The sequence below is a fragment of the Mesoplodon densirostris genome, chromosome 5 (genome assembly GCF_025265405.1).
Source record: "Mesoplodon densirostris isolate mMesDen1 chromosome 5, mMesDen1 primary haplotype, whole genome shotgun sequence".
In the NCBI taxonomy this organism is placed as follows: Eukaryota; Metazoa; Chordata; class Mammalia; order Artiodactyla; family Ziphiidae; genus Mesoplodon; species Mesoplodon densirostris.
In genome coordinates, this window is record NC_082665.1 from 12,510,969 (window position 1) to 12,529,110 (window position 18,142).

Below are 18,142 nucleotides of genomic sequence, written 5' to 3' on the forward strand. Positions count from 1 at the left end.
TAATTTCTCTAAGGAGAAATTTCCTTAGTTTTGCAAAACTGAAATCTGGTGCCCGATTTCATAATGTGAGTCTTATTCCAATCACACCATAAAAGAAGACCACACGTCTATTATATGCCAGGCACTGTAGGGCATTTTCCCCCAAACTGGACATCAGGGCTGCTCTTTAAATTAAACATGCATTCCTACCTTATTTAGGTCATTTAACAGTGCTTATAGATTGCTTCCTTTTGGAGCCCTATAGTAAGTTATTTAATAAAGTCAATTTATAAAATTTGTTCTGGGAAAGGAGTAGATAAATCAGGATCACTGTGATTAACTGGTGTGTGATTAATCTTTTCATTGTCGAGTAACGCAGTTAAAGTGGATTCTAATACTGGACTAGGAGACCAGGAAGAGTATGAATGGTCCTACAAATGGATTAATATGATCGAGGGGAGCATGTTTGTCTAGTTAGAAATTGAAGTTTACCATTAACTAAATGTTTCACCGGTATTCATGCTGTGTTCACAGGTAGCACGTGGGTAGCTGATTCCGACAAGGAACTGTTTGTCTCCTGAATTCCAGGAAGTCAGATATTGAGGAGGGGGTGGGGGGTGGAGATATGTGCCTGTTTAGAGAGTAGACAGGTATTCAGTACTGGCAACGGGAAGTTTGGAGGATGTGCGCACTCAAATCACTCCAAATCCTTGCCCACAGACAGGCTGCGGTAGGTCTCCTGTCCGGCATCTGCTCTTGCTTACTTGTTGGCATGTTAGTCTCACTACCAACAGACATCACGGGGAGTTTTACAGCTCAGGTGAGCAGAGTTCATGGGATTGGCTGAGGCCTCCCAGGAGGTTCTGAGAAAAGAGCATTGCCTGCACTTGGGCTCCTAGCATTGCCTGCCTTTGCTAGAAACTGCAAGAGAGAAAGTTTAAGACGGGTTATTCAGGGGGCTCCTTTTCCGGAAGCTGCACATTTCTAATGAGAGGCTGTGATCACAGAGCTGCATATTTTCTTTCAGGTGAGTTCCAATGAATCGGCTCGTGAAGGGGAAGCTCGCTGGCCCAGCCTGAGACAAGAATGGCACGACCCTCTGGGTGCAGCTTCCTGGTGATCGGTGCACTGGGCGTCTTTGCACTTGACTGCTTCGTGACAGCTCGGAAGAACAGCACACTAATTTTCATGAAGGAAAACACCATTCGGAAGTGCAGCTGCTCTGCAGACATCCGTGACTGTGACTACAGTTTGGCCAACCTGATGTGCAGCTGTAAAACCGTCCTGCCTTTTGCAGTCGAGCAAACCAGCTACAATGACCATTTGACCATCTGGTTCACAGACACATCTGCCCTGGGACCCCTGTTGAACTTCACGCTGGTCCGGGACCTGAAGCTTTCTCTGTGCAGTGCCAACATTCTCCCCACTGAGTACCTGGCTATTTGTGGTCTGAAGAGGCTTCGCATCAGCACCGAGGCCAAGCATCCCTCCCCAGAGCAGAGTTTACTCATCCATGATGGTGGGGAGAGAGAATCCAGAGAGAAGCCCATGTTGTTACACCAAGGCTGGCAAACCTGTATGTATATCTCCTTCTTAGATATGGCACTTTTCAACAGGGAGTCATCCTTAAAATCATACAGTATTGCAGACTCTGCTAGCGTGGGCAGCAACTTCCCCTACTTTTCCTACTTTAAAACCTTCCCAATTCTAAGCAACAGAAGCTATGTTGTCACATTCATTTACTAACATTGTAGCTGTGTCCAACCTTTGGGCCTTTGGCACATTTCAACAAGGAATCTGTGAACAAAGTCATGGGTATTCCTATCCTCCACTTCACTTCACCCCCAGCCCCCATTCTGCCGGCCCTCTCTGCTCTGCTCATACCCATCCATGGTAAAACAAAATAAAAAGAGCCAAAAACCCTACTTGATTCAGTCCAGAAATGAGCCTTGAGGGCCAGCTAGAGGCTAGGTCCTTGCTACTTGGGGGCAGGTGGAGAAATGTCAGATCAGAAATGGAGAGACCAGTACACCCCAGGAACTGCTTAGTGGAGCTCAGCAGAGGGGATGACCCCCAAGAAAGGCGTCTTCCTTCAAAACATTGCCTTAATTTTTTTTTCTTTTTTTGCTTCATTTTGTTAGAGAGGTTGGAATTCCCCTAAGTAGAGAATGATAGACTTCAGCATTTTGAGACTGTGAGTGCCAAAAAATGATTAGGTTCTCTTAGACTGGTATTTTCCAAATATCTTGTTAAGAATATTCACATTGAGAAAGGGGAGTCTTGTGAGTGTGTTCAGTGAGGGAGGTTTGAAGCTTGGAGGATAGGGTGGGACCTTAGGACCCAATGAGGGCACTAGGGTCCTGAGGAAGGGATACAGAAATCAAAATTGGAAGTCACAAAAGCCAAGTGCATTGGGTTTTTTCCTTAGAGCAAGGCCTAAACCCAGGGAAAGTTTTCCTCTTCTAGTCCTTCATGTCCTTCTCTTGTCTTGCCTCCTATCTTTGGCCCCGCTGTACCACTTCCCCCTTTTTCCTCTCATTGTCTTCATCCCCCTCCTCCTCCTCCTGCTCCAGAAATCAGAACTTAGATTAATACCAGGAGAGCTATGTTTGACTACACTAGGGACTAGCTTGGGAATGTAACAGTCCCTTATAACATTACTCCCATGGGTAAATATGCCCAGATTACTAATAGATAATTAATGAAAGAACTTTTAGCACTCGGTCCATTTGGAAGTTTAAGACTGGAAAGCCAAGATACTTTGTATGATGGGGTTAACACAAAACGGTTTTAGGTGCATTGATACAAGGAACTCACACAACATATTTCTTTTTTTAATTAAATTGACTTGGGGATTCCCTGCTGGTCCCGGTCAGGATGCCACAGTCTCACACCTGAGGGCCCAGGTTCAATCCCTGGTTGTGGAAGTAGGATCCTGCAAGCCATGTGACACAGCCAAAAAAATAAAAAATAAATCCATTTAAAAATTAATTAAACTGACTCATCATTGTACGAAAAAAATCTTCTCTCCCAGAGACCCAACTTACCATCAAAGTGGAATGTAAAGAATCTGTGGCAATTATGGTATAAATGTCTAAATTCAGAGTGCAAAGAATTTGAAACATTACTGAATTTATGATATCATAATAAGAAATAGTTCTATTATGAAATGACAGGCTGTCTTGGAATTGACGACTTTACATCACATTCATCACATTTTTCTCTTAACCTTAACACAGGGTGACTGAAATAACCTGAAATGTCTACATTTGCTTAATTGGTGGGGGATTTGGCCATTCGAGCTAATTAGCATGCATCTATAATGTCAGTGTTTAAATTAGGCCAAAACTAAGACCAAATATGAATTTTAATAGAAAAATGTAATGACCTCATTACTGACATTGTATTTGAGAGGTAACGTTAAAGTGATGGAAAAGAAGAAAAACAGAGGGAGAAAGAATGGCAAGAAGGATACAAGTGAAAAGATTAATAATAAATATATTTACTGTCATTAGTTAGTGAAAATGTAACAAATTGAATTTTAACAGATTTTTATTAATAAAGTATAAAATTAACTGATGTTAGACATTATGAGCATCTTAATGTACATATCTCCCATTTGGTGGCTTTTAATAGTTTCAGAGCCCTTTCACATGTGTTTTAAGTGATGCTTATAAGAAATAATTGTGGGTCAATGGGACTTAAATCAATAGAGGAGGAAAGCTAATTAAGTTATAAATCAAGCCTGAGGTTGCCAGGTTTCCAGACTGAAATGCAGTTCAGGTTGTGCTGACAGAGGACAAATAAGCATATACATGGGGAAACAGGGCATTTGGTGCTCAGTCACAGGGTTGGGAGGACAATAGGGAGTGGTGGGGATTGTGGCAAGCTGAGCATGCACATCCACCTGAAGGGTCCACAGCAGTGCAAGCTGGTTGAGTGTCACTGCCATGGGAGAATACAGCAGGGCCAGATCTGATCCTTCAAGGGAATTAGGAACTCCAGGTGATTTGTAAATGTTGGCACATTATTCTGCTTTTTTGTTTGTTGCTTTAAATACCACTGTGTGGGTCAGACTATGTCAGTGGTCCCCATGGAGTCTGGGACTAGCCATTTGTCACCTCTGATCAGTGGTGTGCTAGTAAAAGTTTAACCGCCAGCTCTCCCCCCAAAAGTCTGTGTGTAGATATAAATGTGCATAAGTTTATTATAAATTTTATTGATAGAAAGGATGTGTAGCACAAAATTTACAAATGATAATAAAATGTGTAATGCTCTTCATTATAAACTCTGTACGCAATTAACTCTCAAAGAATGTTTTAGTTGATTTTTGCCAAAATCTTGTATCCAAAGCCAACCTAGGGTGGCAATTGATGAGCAAGTATAATTCTGGCATAAGTGTTGGTTGATATTTTCATTTATGTTAGGAGTAAGAGGAAAATTAAACAATAAAGACGTATGTGGGAATGTCACTTGTTAGTCAATGATGTAAGCAACTTCTTTGCTGAATCAAATAATTGGTTTCAAATACTGGAGGAAATCTTCCTCAATTTAGGGGACTAGTCACAATGTAAGGGCTACGGACATGATACATTTTTAAGTTTAGTCTGCACTATTAACATTTTTCCCAACACACTCAACAAAACAATAAATAAAACCCTGATATGTAGTGTTTTTTTTTTTTTTTTTTTTTTGTTATTTTTTGCTGTACGCGGGCCTCTCACTGCTGTGGCCTCTCCCGTTGCGGAGCACAGGCTCCGGACACACAGGCTCCGCGGCCATGGCTCGCGGGCCCAGCCGCTCCGCGGCATGTGGGATCCTCCGGGATCGGGGCACGAACCCGTGTCCCCTGCATCGGCAGGCGGACTCTCAACCACTGCGCCACCAGGGAAGCCCTGATATGTAGTGTTTTTAAAGACATTTTAAAGACATATTTCTTAGCTTTACCCACTGAGAGGGCCAAGAAGTAATGACACTCCTGTAGCAAAAAGCACACCGATACTTACATTTTGGTTCCTCAAAACCATTCCCCATTAAAACAAACAAAAAAACAACAACAAAGAAAATAGGACCCCGGGACTTCAACGCCCGGAGCCCGTGTTTGATCCCTGGTCAGAGAACTAGATCCCACGTGCTGCAACTAAGTCTGCACGCCGCAACTAAAAGATCCCACAGGTGGCAACTAAAACCTGGTACAGCCTAAATAAATAAATAAATATTTTTAAAAAAGAAAATAGGGCCTTGAAGAAATAACTGATTCCACAGGGCTAGGGCAGCAAAAATTTAAGGGTGAGCCTGGAACATCTTAATGTGACAGAATGTAAGAAAAGCTCAATCAACTGATGGGGACATATAAAAAAATATAGAAGTCAGCTTAAAGAATTCCACTGGTCACAAAGGGACCATCTGAGCATCAATATGATCAATTACCAGAGTGGATTTTAGCATATTGACTTGAAAAAAATTCCATGAGTTAGTACCGTCAAAACTAAGGAAGGAAGGAAGGAAGGAAGGAAGGGAGGGAGGGAGGGAGGGAGGGGAGGGGAGGAGAGGGAGGGAGGGAGGGAGAAAAAGAAAGAAGTGGGAATGGGGAAGGGAAAGTACTACTTTACAGAAGAATGGCAACTAATACATATAGAAGGAATAATAGAAATACAAAATCACCATTTTGCAAACACCACAATAATAATTAATTCTGTAAAGAATCATTAATGGATGCTAAAATGATTGGATGAAATATTGTCTAAAAGTATTATCATCCTGCAGATTATTTATAAACCACAAATGGTCCCTTTATGATGGAGAAAGGTCCCTAAATGAGTGACTGAACTTAATGGGACAAATTGGCATCATGGGCTGCCTGATGTGATACACTGAGAAGGACACGTTACCTATGTAGTATTCTTGCCTAAAATGTTAAACCTGCATCTAATCCAAATCCAAATTGAGGGACATTCTGCAAAAACAACACATAAGCAAACCAAAAAAACTGGCCTGGACTTTGCAAAAATATCAGTGTCATGAAAGTTTTAAAAAAGGGATGAGCTGTTCTAGAATGAAGGAGACTAACTAGTCATGACAACTAAATAACGTGCAATCTTCACTGGATTCTGAATTGGGGAAAAACCAACAGCTATAAAAGACAGGAGAATGGGACTTCCCTGGTGGTCCTGTGGTTAAGACTCCCGTGCTTCCACTGCATGGGGTGCGGGTTTGATTCCTGGTTGGGGACCTAAGATCCTGCATGCTGTGCGGCATGGACAAAAAAAAGGGGCAGGAGAAGATAGATGTCTCAGCTCAAGCAAAGAGAGTAAATATCTCTTTCTCTGACTTTTGGTTATATTCAGGCCCTCAAATGATTGGATGATGCCCATCCACACTGGTGAGGGTGATCTTACCTCTACCAGACACCCTCACAGACACACCCAGAAATAATGTTTTGTCAGCTGTCTGAGCATCACTTGGCCCAGTCAAGTTGACACATAAAATTAACTGGCACAAACAGGAAAAGGCAACTCCATAGAATAAGCATCCATTTTATCTAGTGAGAACAAACTGCTGTCCCCTTCATGATGGAAAGGGTCTAGTATGATGAAACTGGCTTGTCCTCCCAGGGAGTGATCCATACTGGGGGATCAAGATTGGTCTCTGCTGTTGACAGGTTGGATGCTAAACAGATCAGAGGTCCATTTGAATCCATACAGAACCTTAATCCCTGACACCATGGCTACTTTGTTCATGAGCCCATTGGGTAAGCACAGGAATAGCTAGGGAAAGAGGTAGACTGGTATCTATAGAATGAGTCATCTCACCCACCTTATTATTGAGAGCACCCTTTTTGGTGGGGGCACTTTGGAGTATTCACATAGACACAAACGTCCTCTTACCTGTGCCTATTCTGAGTCTATGCTTATAACTCTTCCCCACATCTCCTTGTCTTATTCCTTCCAAGTCCTGTAACATTCACCCCAGCCTTTCTTCCTCTGGGTTTTGTGAGAGAAGTAAATCATATCGAAAATGATTTGAATGACTATTCTCTCAATTCTCCCAAGATGGAACACACCTAGATGCATACAAGATAAATTAATTTATTACGTAAAATGGATACCTTTGGGCATTATAGCTAATTGTCTCTAGGAACCCCAGTTGAGAAGTGGTGATCCAGCCAAGCCATTAATTACTACTAATGAGTCAGAATAGATCTGTAGTTCTATCCATGTTCTTTCCAGGCAAAGCAGACAACCAGATGAACTGCTTGGTGTTCTTCTTCTGGGAAGGTTTCCCTTCACTACTTCCCTCCTGCCTACGCCTCATTGGGGCTATAATGCTACTGAGTCCACTTCAGATGATGCCAGCACGTCATGTGGAACCATATGTGTTCTAGACTTGAATTTTGTCTTCCTTAATCAATTGGTCATAGGTATGGCTCAAGGGACAGTTAGCAATGCATCAAGAGTAAGAGCAACAAAGCACAGGGAACAGGTAAGTACTCTTTCAACTTGCTTGTGTCTTCAAGATCGCTAGCATCCAGTCACATATATACGACTTCCACTCATTTATAGAGGGCTGTTTTTCATGCCCATCATTATATTTTTAGTAGATCAGATAACTTCAGTTTATTTGGGACAGCTAAGATCATACGGTCACTTGGTGTCCCACGGTTAAATATTCAGTCTCTATTAGGGCTTACATCAAGCCAGGAGCAATTTCTCAAAAAGAGAATACTTATTTGTCATTTAATTGAATTCAACTTCAGCTTACTACCTGATCCATACTGGTCACAGGCCTAAGATTACCCTTACTATAAAAGTATTTAAAGCCACAGGACTTAATTTGGTCACCTAACAAGAGAGAGAAAAAGAGGGCCCAGGATCAAACAATAAAGCACCTGAATACTTAGGGATCACTTAGAGGAGAGCCAATAAAGGGTTGACAAAGTTAGTGAGGAAGGAAATAACATGAGCCTGGGGTGTTTTTGAAGGAATGGTGTTCTGGTAAACGTTTAATAATCAGCTCTCAAGGAAAAAGAAGTCCAATCTGAGGCATTTGCTGGTTTCCATGGTGTAAATACTCCTACCATGGCCAATTTCAAGCTACAGTGTGGCATCACTGAACTTGAAGTTGGGAGATGTGCAGAATCAGCTCTGTAAGCTAGACGAGCCAACCCCAGCACACCATAGAGAGGACAGTGTTTTCAGTAGGAGAGTGGGGTCAGTTCCCTTGAAGGCTGTTGATGGGTCAAATAAGGTAAACATAGGAGGGTCCTCTGGCTTTGCAAGAGGTACGTCATTGGTGACCTCAATGATGGAAGTGTTAGTGAAGTTGTAAGGACAGAAGTCAGATTGGAGAGGTTTGAGGAACGAATGGGACATGGGAAAGGGCTGGAGTTAGTGAAGACGTATGTATGGAGAAGTCTGGCTGTGAAGGAGACCAGAGAAACAGAGCAGTGGCTGGAAAGAGGGGTCCAAAGAAATTTTAGGATGGACTTACTAACATAGTGTGCATGCTGGTGGGAATGACACAGTACAAAGTGTTGATGAGGCAGAAGACAGGAAGGCCCAAAGAGTGAAGCCTTTAAGGGGATAGAATTCTGAGCACAAGTTGATGAATTCATCTTTGATAGGGAGAAGGCCACGTTTTTCATTTTCATGAGTGGAGGCAAGGAAGAGGAGTACAGATGCAAGTTGGTTTGTAGATGTGGTTCCCTCTGATGGTTCTCTCTTTTCAGTAAAGAATTATGTAGTTATTAGTTGGGGATAGCATGAAGGGTTTGAGAAGAGGTACATAATACTCTCCTGGTATGGGAAAGCACACTGACCAAGGGAACATTAAAAATACTAGATAGGGGCTTCCCTGGTGGTGCAGTGGTTGAGAATCTGCCTGCTAATGCAGGGGACATGGGTTCGAGCCCTGGTCTGGGAGGATCCCACATGCCGCGGAGCAACTACGCCAGTGAGCCACAACTACTGAGCCTGCGTGTCTGGAGCCTGTGCTCCGCAACAAGAGAGACCGTGATAGTGAGAGGCCCGCGCACCACGATGAAGAGTGGCCCCCGCTTGCCACAACTAGAGAAAGCCCTCGCACAGAAACGAAGACCCAACACAGCAAAAATTAATTAATTAATTAATAAACTCCTACCCCCAACATCTTCAAAAAAGAAAAAAAGTCAATTTACCTCTTAAAGTATTTCCTGCTTCTTCTTTGCTTATTGGTTTGCTAAGAGCTATTAGGCTCTTCTTAAGTCAGATGTGAAATCTGTATTTTGCTAGAATACACATTTTCTGTAGAATTTCAAATGTATTGTCACTGGGTTCCGTATCACATTTTCTCATGATTAATTTGGTTCTTCCTCATGTCTGGTTATATGTAAAGTTGTGGGGATATGTATGTGTGTTCTGTATTCTTCCTTAATTAAGCTTGGGTTTTTCCTTGTAATTCCTATGTTTTGGGATTTATTTTATTATTTTCTAATTTATTAATTACTGTTTTATCTTTGACTATTCCTACTCCACACATTCTTTGAATTGTTTTACTGGGTTTTTCTTTCCTTTGTCATTTCTGAGGCTGAATACTTTATTTCTGTTTTCACTTTGGTAATTATAAACTTAAAGTTATACATTATTCTCTGTGTACCCCTTTAGCTATGTACCATATATGTTTATATGGAAATAACATTTTTATTAATTTCTAGAGTTTTTAGATAATGTATATTTTATTTCCTTTTGGATTCAGAGATTTAGAAGATGGTTTATTAATTCCAAGTAGCTAAGGCTTTTTTTTTTTTTAATTAGAAAGTGTCACTCAACTTCTTGAATTTGGTTTATCATTTAACTTTTTCTCTGGTTGGAAAACATGCCCTATAAAAAATCTCTATTTTGAAGAATTTGTCAGGTCTGTTTTTTTTTGTTTTTTTGTTTTTGGTAGCCAGGTTAATGACTGATACTTATAAATGTCTCACAGATGACGTAGGTGGTTAAATGGACTCTGTTTGGAGAGTACAAAGTTCTATCTATCTATATATTTGAGCTCACTGATTATATTATTAACATCCCATATAGGGCTTCCCTCGTGGCGCAGTGGTTGAGAGTCCGCCTGCCGATGCAGGGGACACGGGTTTGTGCCCTGGTCTGGGAAGATCCCACATGTCGCGGAGAGGCTGGGCCCGTGAGCCATGGCCGCTGAGCCTGTGTGTCCGGAGCCTGTGCTCCACAACGGGAGAGGCCACAACAGTGAGAGGCCTGCGTACAGAAAAAAAAAAAAAAAAAAAAAAAATCCCATATAAACTTACACATTATTTGACTACTTCATCTGCCTGATTGAGACTGAGAAGCATATTCAAATAATGTATTACAAAGAAAAATAATGTATTTAGTGTCCATTTGAAGTCTGTAGTTAATTTAAGAGAAAATAAGAAAAATTAGCCACTCAGGGACAGATAAAGAGAAGGCCACAGTCTGGCTCAACTATGACTAGGGTTTTGCTGGGTGAGTACAACAAAGCAGGAGGGGGAAAGGGAGTTGAAGTTGTTGCAGGGGAGTGACTACAATCTTGTCCCCATGAAATCCAATCTGGATAAGGAGGGAAACAAAGGCAGGAGCAAGAGGATGGGCAGTGAAAAGTGATGGGTTCATTGGACTGGAGGTAGAGTAAGCAAACTAGAAGGATGGAAGTGAAGCTTTAACTGGGGAAGACTCCCAGTAACTCCCTAGTAACTTGGAGGAGGTCCAAGATGCAATGATTGTGATAGGAGGATTAGAGTCAGGAGGTTAGAGAACTAACTCCAAGTAGATATTGCACTGGAATGTTGAAGCCACTAAGAATGAATGAGTGAATGTTCATAAAACAATTCTGGAAAGAAATTCACCGAAAATTAACTGTTAAGCTTATAAGTGATTCTTATTTTCTTCTTTGTATTGTTCTACATTTTCTAAATTTCTAAAATGTAGTAATGCAGGTAGTACTCTTAAAATCAGACAAAGGTTGTTTTTTAAAGTCAACTTAGTTTTTTCAAAAATCCAAAGCTTGGGCTTCCCTGGTGGCACAGTGGTTAAGAATCTGCCTGCCAATGCAGGAGACACGGGTTCGAGCCCTAGTCCGGGAAGAGTCCACATGCTGCGGAGCAACTAAGCCCGGGTGCCACAACTGCTGAGCCTGCGCTCTAGAGCCCGAGAGCCACAACTACTGAGCCCGCGTGCCTAGAGCCCGTGCTCCGCAATAAGAGAAGTCACTGCAATGAGAAGCCCGTGCACCGCAACGAAGAGTAGCCCCGCACTTGCCACAACTAGCGAAAGCCCGCACACGGCAACAAAGACCCAACACAGCCAAAAGATAAATAAATAAATAAACATTAAAAATAAAATTCAAAGCTTGATTTGATGCTTCCCTCTGTAATCATACTATAATGTTACTATGTATTTATTGTATAGTTTTGCTGCCCTAGAGTAAAACTAAATAACACAGAAAAAAGAAACATTCTTTTGTCTTTATACCCAGAAGAGATACTTATAACTCTGTTGTCGTCTTTTTTTTTTTTTTTTACGGTACGCGGGACTCACTGTTGTGGCCTCTCCGCGTTGCGGAGCACGAGCTCCAGACGCGCAGGATCAGCAGCCATGGCTCACGGGCACAGCCGCTCCGTGGCATGTGGGATCTTCCCGGACTGGGGCATGAACCCGTGTCCCCTGCATCGGCAGGCGGACTGTCAACCACTGCGCCACCAGGGAAGCCCTGTTGTCTTTTTTTTTAATTTATTTATTTTGGCTGCACCAGGTCTTAGTTGAGGAACACGGGATTTTCAATGTGGCATGCAGGATCTTTGTTTTTGTTTTTTGATTTTGTTTTTAGTTGCAGCATGTGGGCTTCTTAGTGGCAACATTGGACTCTTAGTTGTGGCATGCATGTGGGATCTAGTTCCCTGTCCAGGGATCAAATCCGGGCCCCCTGCATTGGGAGCGTGGAGTCTTACCCACTGGAGCATCAGGAAAGTCCCCAACTCTGTTGTCTTTAATAACGTATCTGCTTTTGACTTTTTCCCCAAGAAGGAAAGACAGTAATGTACAAATGATATTGAGCTAACAGAGATAAGTGAGTTCTCTCAGAAAGGATGCATCACTATTTTTGCTTTTGCATTGGTTGTATAGTTCTTAGATGTATTCATAAAGTGTCCATTGTGAATGTAATATAAATATCATATAGGTACTATGATTATGAATTATATACTCTTTTACATTTTAACACTAGAAGATATAAAATACTAAACAGATAAAATGATTTCAGCTGCTCCTCACTTTGCATGAAATATTCAAAGAAAAGTTTTTTAAAAGAGACATCCTGGGGCTACTAATTGTAATCATTTTGAAGGAAAATGCTCTGCACAATCCCAGAAATCTTTCCATATTTACTAATGATGAAGATATTTAAACGGCCAGGGACTTCCCTGGTGGTCCAGTGGTAAATAATCCGCCTTCCAATGCAGGGAGGAGGGTTCGATCCCTGGTTGGGGAAATAAGATCCTACATGCTGCGGGGCAACTAAGCTCACGAGCCTCAGCTAGAGCCCGGGTGCCGCAAACTGCAGAGCCCATGCGCTTTGGAACCCATGCACCACAACTAGAGAGAAGCCCGAGCACTAGAACAAAGAGCCCACGCGCCTCAACGAAAGATCCCTCGTGCCTCAACGAAGATCCCACGTGCCGCAACTAAGACCTGATTCAGCCAAAGATAAAATAAATAATTAATTAATAAAGCTTTTAAAATAAATAAATAAATAAATGGCCATTGGCACAAAGGAAAAAAATGAATCAAATTGAAATTTATGATTTTATATCTGTGGTTTTTGCATTATAATACCCTATTGACTTCATAATATTAACTGCAATCGTAATAAATTTTCGGCTTTTTACATGTTTTATTATCTGTCTTCAGCACCTGACTAAGGATCCAGAAGGCGAAAGAACACACCTTTCTTGTTCATTATAACAACACATCTGCCTTGTTCATATTGATTCCTATTGCCTAGCATAGTGCCCAGACCATAGCAGATGCTCGATAAGTATTGTTGAATGAATGGATGATAATAGAATTACCCGGTCTAAGTAGAAGACGTATTTTTAAAATACTGAATAAGTTCAGTATTTCCATGCAAGGAAATAAAACATCGTTTACTTTTATGTTACTCTAAATTTGGATGAAGAGAAATTTCACCAACTTTCTTTTTGTTGAAAAAATGTCATTTCAGAAAATGTAAGGAATAGCCATTACAGTTGAATTGCCAACACATTTATAAAAGTTGAGAGGCTTTCCACTGGGGATACTAATATGGCAAAAAACAAATTTTTTTTAACTTTTAAAAGTCTGACTCTTTTAAATCTGGATCCCATCAATAATCATGGTTTGACTGAAAAGATAATCTTACTGAATTAGATACAATTGCTAAATGCAGTTTCAGACAAAGAATATAGAAATTTTCTAACATTTTTAAGAGGACCATTTACCTGCTCTGGATGGAGATACTTGTCTCTCTTTACTTACAATAACTATATACTTTCAAGGTAAAGAGCTTTCCTCACTTTAACCCACTGCTTAAATGTCAGTGAGCATACCTCTATGAATATCTTAAAAAAAGAAAAAAAGGAAGAAAGAAAAGCTCCTCTCTGAACAAAAGCTATAACTGAAGAGTTACTAAGTTGGATAAAATTACCATTACTACAAAATTAAAATAACTCTTGCTTATTTCATTAGAACTCTTTGGTCCTAGTGTTCTTAGCTTTTCATTAATGGAAATAAACTTGAACTACTTTAAGCAAACACACACACAAACAAAACATCATCAACGACAAAACAAAACAAAAAGACATTTATTCTAAGGATTCTGGGGGTATCTAAGGGAACCCACAAACAGGAGTGCAGTCCTGCTTTAAGAAGAGTTGAGAGTAGGAACCGGGAAAGGCACGAGAATCCCATATGCTATTCTTTTTGTCCTCTTCTGATTTCTAGCACATCTGCTTCATCCTTCTCTCCTTCTACACAGACTAGCTTTCTCAGCTCCTGAATTGACATGGTAATTTATGGCTTTCCTACAGCTTCTGAGTTCACTGCAAGTCCAGCCACAAGCAGGGACTCATTGTCTCTGTTTCAAGTGCAAAATCTTGGGAGAACCTGATTGGCCTACCTTGGATCAGGTCCCCATCCTTTGCCTAGTCAGTACAATGTAACCAGTCTTCCAGCCTTCACTGGGTGGGGTGCCTTTCTCCCAAAGGAGGCAGCTCCCAAAGGCAGAGAGGGAGGTATCTATAACTACTTTAAGAACTAATCTACCCAGCAACTTATAACAAATGTCTTGTGATCTTGTTTTGAGAATAAAGAGATGTAAACTGTTGAAAATATTGATTTATATCAACATAGGGTAAAACATTTATCATTAATTAAATACACAGATAATGTCTAGTACCATTCAGTCAACAAATATTTATTGCCTACTGTGTGCCAGGCACTACGGTAGGTACTCTGAAGCTACCAGTGAACAAAACATAAAATCTCCTCCCCCATGAAGCTTACATTTTACTTTAAGTTAGTGCAGAGTTGTCTTCGCCAAGGCAAGGGCTAACATAATTTAATTAAATGATTTCTTCAGCTTTTTTTTTTTTTCCAGAACAGAATTATTGAGTTATAGTTTTAGGAAGAAAAGAAAAATTTGTAGATCACGGATTCATAGACTATTAGATTAGACTATTATTTAGACTATTTATTTGCCTGCCAAATAAAATTTTTAGATAAAATAAACAATTTGGGAGGACTCATAGCTTTCACTACTTTTTAGTTTGCCAAATAAGGGTATAAAAACAAACAAACATATACTATCATCATTATTTCATCATTATATATTTCATCATTATATATTTCACCATTATATATTATATATTATATTATATATTTATATATATTATATATTTCACCATTATATATTTCATCATTATATATACTATCATCATCATACCATATACTATCATCATTATTTCATATAAGGATAGCGATTTCAGTATCTTAACATGGAAAGAGAAGGACAGCCTCTGAATAAAGGACCATTTTTTCCCCCCAAGAAAGGACATCTGGCTACTCTACATGAACAGACTGTTCTTACTCTTCTCATCTGGCAGCTGCCTAGGGAAAACTTCACAGGTTCATAGACCTGCATTTGGTAACTATCGTTCCAGACTACAGAGTCTGAGTCGGCAAACAAAACAAACAAAAGTGGTTTGCCTTTTTTGTCTGAATTTATGGGCCAGTTAATCCATGTAAAGTCACAATTTGGTGAAAAAAAAAAAACAACTAATCAGAATTATTGCTTGGAAAGATAACTTTAAAAAAGCACTGAACTAACTGATTGATTCAAACAAAATGATGGATGTGAGAGTTCTTAGGAAGCAGTCTTTGTCTTCCCAGATACTAAAAGCACTCCAACATTAAATAGTGATGACACACTTGGGACTTCCCTAGAGGTCCGGTGGTTAAGACTCCGAGCTTCCACCGCAGGGGGCTCGGGTTCAATCCCTGGTGCAGGAACTAAAATCCCACGTGCCATGCAGCATGGCCAAAAAAAAAAAAAAAAAAAATAGTGATGACATACTGTATTCAATAAACAAATTAGTCAGTTTAATACTCAAAGCACAGAGCATTTTATAAAATAATTAGTTTCAGATAATATACTGGATGACAGGCAATTAAAGCAGCTACTCAGGGCTTCCCTGGTGGCGCAGTGGTCGAGAGTCTGCCTGTTAATGCAGGGGATACGGGTTCGAGCCCTGGTCTGGTAAGATCCCACATGCCGCGGAGCAACTAGGCCCGTGAGCCACAACTACTGAGCCTGCACGTCTGGAGCCTGTGCTCCGCAACAAGAGGCCGCAATAGTGAGAGGCCCGCGCACCGCGATAAAGAGTGGCCCCCGCTTGCCACAACTAGAGAAAGCCCTCGCACAGAAACAAAGACCCAACACAGCAAAAATAAATAAATTAATAAACTCCTACCCCCAACATCTAAAAAAAAAAAAAAAAAGCAGCTACTCAGTTTCAGGATTTAATTTCCACAGGGTCTATAACCTCTAGAAGGACCTTTGGCTTGCTTTGGCAGCAAGATAACTTCTAAGAGTTTAACTTTGCCCTTCAATTATCTGAATAGGTAGATTGTCAAAGTTATAGAAACATGTTGTCTTTTAATTTGTTAGCTTGCTTTAAAACGACCAGTGGTCTCCTCTCTACCCATATTCAATCACCACTTGTACAGTGGAAGATCTTTCTGAGGTTTTAGGCCAAAATATTAACATAGTTCTTAAGTTCTCCAGACCTTGTCTTTGTTACCTCTACCCTAATCAAGTTACTGCAAATCTGTCTCTTGGCTCTGGAGCTGGTGTCTAGAGGCTGACCAGGCACAATTTGAATCTTTTGTGATAGGAATTGGAGTTCAATTTCACCAATGAAACACTGCTGGAATCAGAACTTAAATCAATGCTGAATAGCCAGAATATAAGAACTTAGAGTAATTTGAGTAGAATGGAAGCTAGATGTTATTAACGTTCCCTATTAACTGGAAGAAAATGTTACAGAGGACGCTCTCAGCCTAGATCACCTTGCCAGTTTCCAAAAGTGAGTCATGGGTGGGCAGATCTCAAATCCAATCAAAGAAAACCAGAGGCAGATGTGTATGACATAGAAATTCTTGAGCTTGGGATCTTTTTCATCTTGGAACTTAAATCTCAAGTGAAATTTTGACAGGATGGTGTAGGCAAGTAGGCACTTTGGTAGGAGTACAGACTGGCACAGCTGCTCTAAAGAACAACTTAGAATTAGCCAAATTACAAACGCACATCTTTGGATCTAGCAATTCCACTACTAGTTCATCCTACTAGTGACCATTTTTCAAAGCTTTTCATTGCAGCATTGATTATTACAGCAAGACTGGAAATAACATTAATACCAATTTTTTAATGGGACTGGTTAAGTAGATTATGGTACAGTCTAACCATGGATCACTATGCAGGTGGGTATTAGAAGAGACAATGTTTTATGAACAGATATGAACTGATCTCCAATTTATGTTAGACTAAAAATGCACTGTTTGCACATTGTGTAAAAAGGGTAATTCATAAAATATACATCTTTGCTTTTAGGTTCATAGAATATCTCTGGAGGATCATAAGAAACTTTTAACATTGCCGGCGCGACTGGAAGGCTTCTAGAGATGGGGGGGGGGGTTCACTATATGAATGAATGCCCCTTGTTACCTTTTGAATTTTGAGACAAGAAAATTCGCATATATGCACATAGGTGAAGGAAAAGGGCCTACATTTGGTGGCACAATGAGAAAGCAGGTGAGTTCCACTTCAAAGTCAAATACCCGGTTCCGCCCTTGGCAGTTAAGATTGTTACTCTGTGACACAAGTCTGAAATGTGTCACAACCATCTCCAACCCTCAAGTCGATTTTTCCTTCCGTTTGTTTCTGAAATCAGCCAGGTTTCGGAACTGCTAGCAAGCCTGGCATTCTTTCGAAAACACCAAAAACACTTTTGCTTTCGTTGTAACAGAGGGAAGGTGGCTAAAATATCAGGCCAAGGATCATTTTATCCTAAATGAGATTCAGTGTTTTTGAAAGTGCTCGGTAGCCATAAAGCTGTAGAAATACGAAGTATTACTCAGTAGAGTTAGTCATAATTATCATACCACACCTCAATTCAGTCTCGAGAGTTAACATCCCACCCTCCGGATTGCACTTTCCCTCGCCAAACCTGGCTTCCCCGTCTGGCTCCACCCCCCCTCCCTCCCCTCCTCCCTCCCCTCCTCCTGCCCTCCTCCTCCCCTCCTCCTGCCCTCCTCCTCCTTCTCTATTTGCCCCTCCCAGCGCTTGGCGGGAGGTTTCCTCGCGTGACTACGTAAGCGCAGAAGGCGCACTGCAGCTCCCTGGGCTGAGGGACAGCAGGGTTTACTCTGTCCTCTAATCTCTATGATCCTCTTTGTGACCCGTCGGATAGCACCGGAGTCTCAGAGTTCCATGCCGATAATCCTCCACGCCGACAGAGGACAGTGCAAAAAGCTGACGTTCTCGCGAGAGGCGCGGAGTTCTCTCCAAGTACTGAGAGCGGGAGCGCAAGCGCGCTCAGGGGTGCACTGTCGCT

At 41.0% G+C, this 18,142-nt stretch overlaps 1 protein-coding gene across 1 annotated transcript; it reads left to right on the plus strand.

Annotated features, from left to right (window-relative positions):
* The first annotated feature begins 1,065 nt into the window (after positions 1-1,065).
* Positions 1,066-1,725, plus strand: C5H21orf62 (chromosome 5 C21orf62 homolog). The gene has a single exon (XM_060100277.1). It carries the CDS (start codon positions 1,066-1,068, stop codon positions 1,723-1,725), a length of 660 nt encoding a protein of 219 aa, XP_059956260.1.
* Positions 1,726-18,142: the final 16,417 nt, after the last annotated feature.

Coding starts and splice junctions, on each gene's coding strand:
- C5H21orf62 (XM_060100277.1), top strand. CDS start 1,066: ATGGCACGACCCTCTGGGTGCAGCTTCCTGGTGATCGGTGCACTGGGC.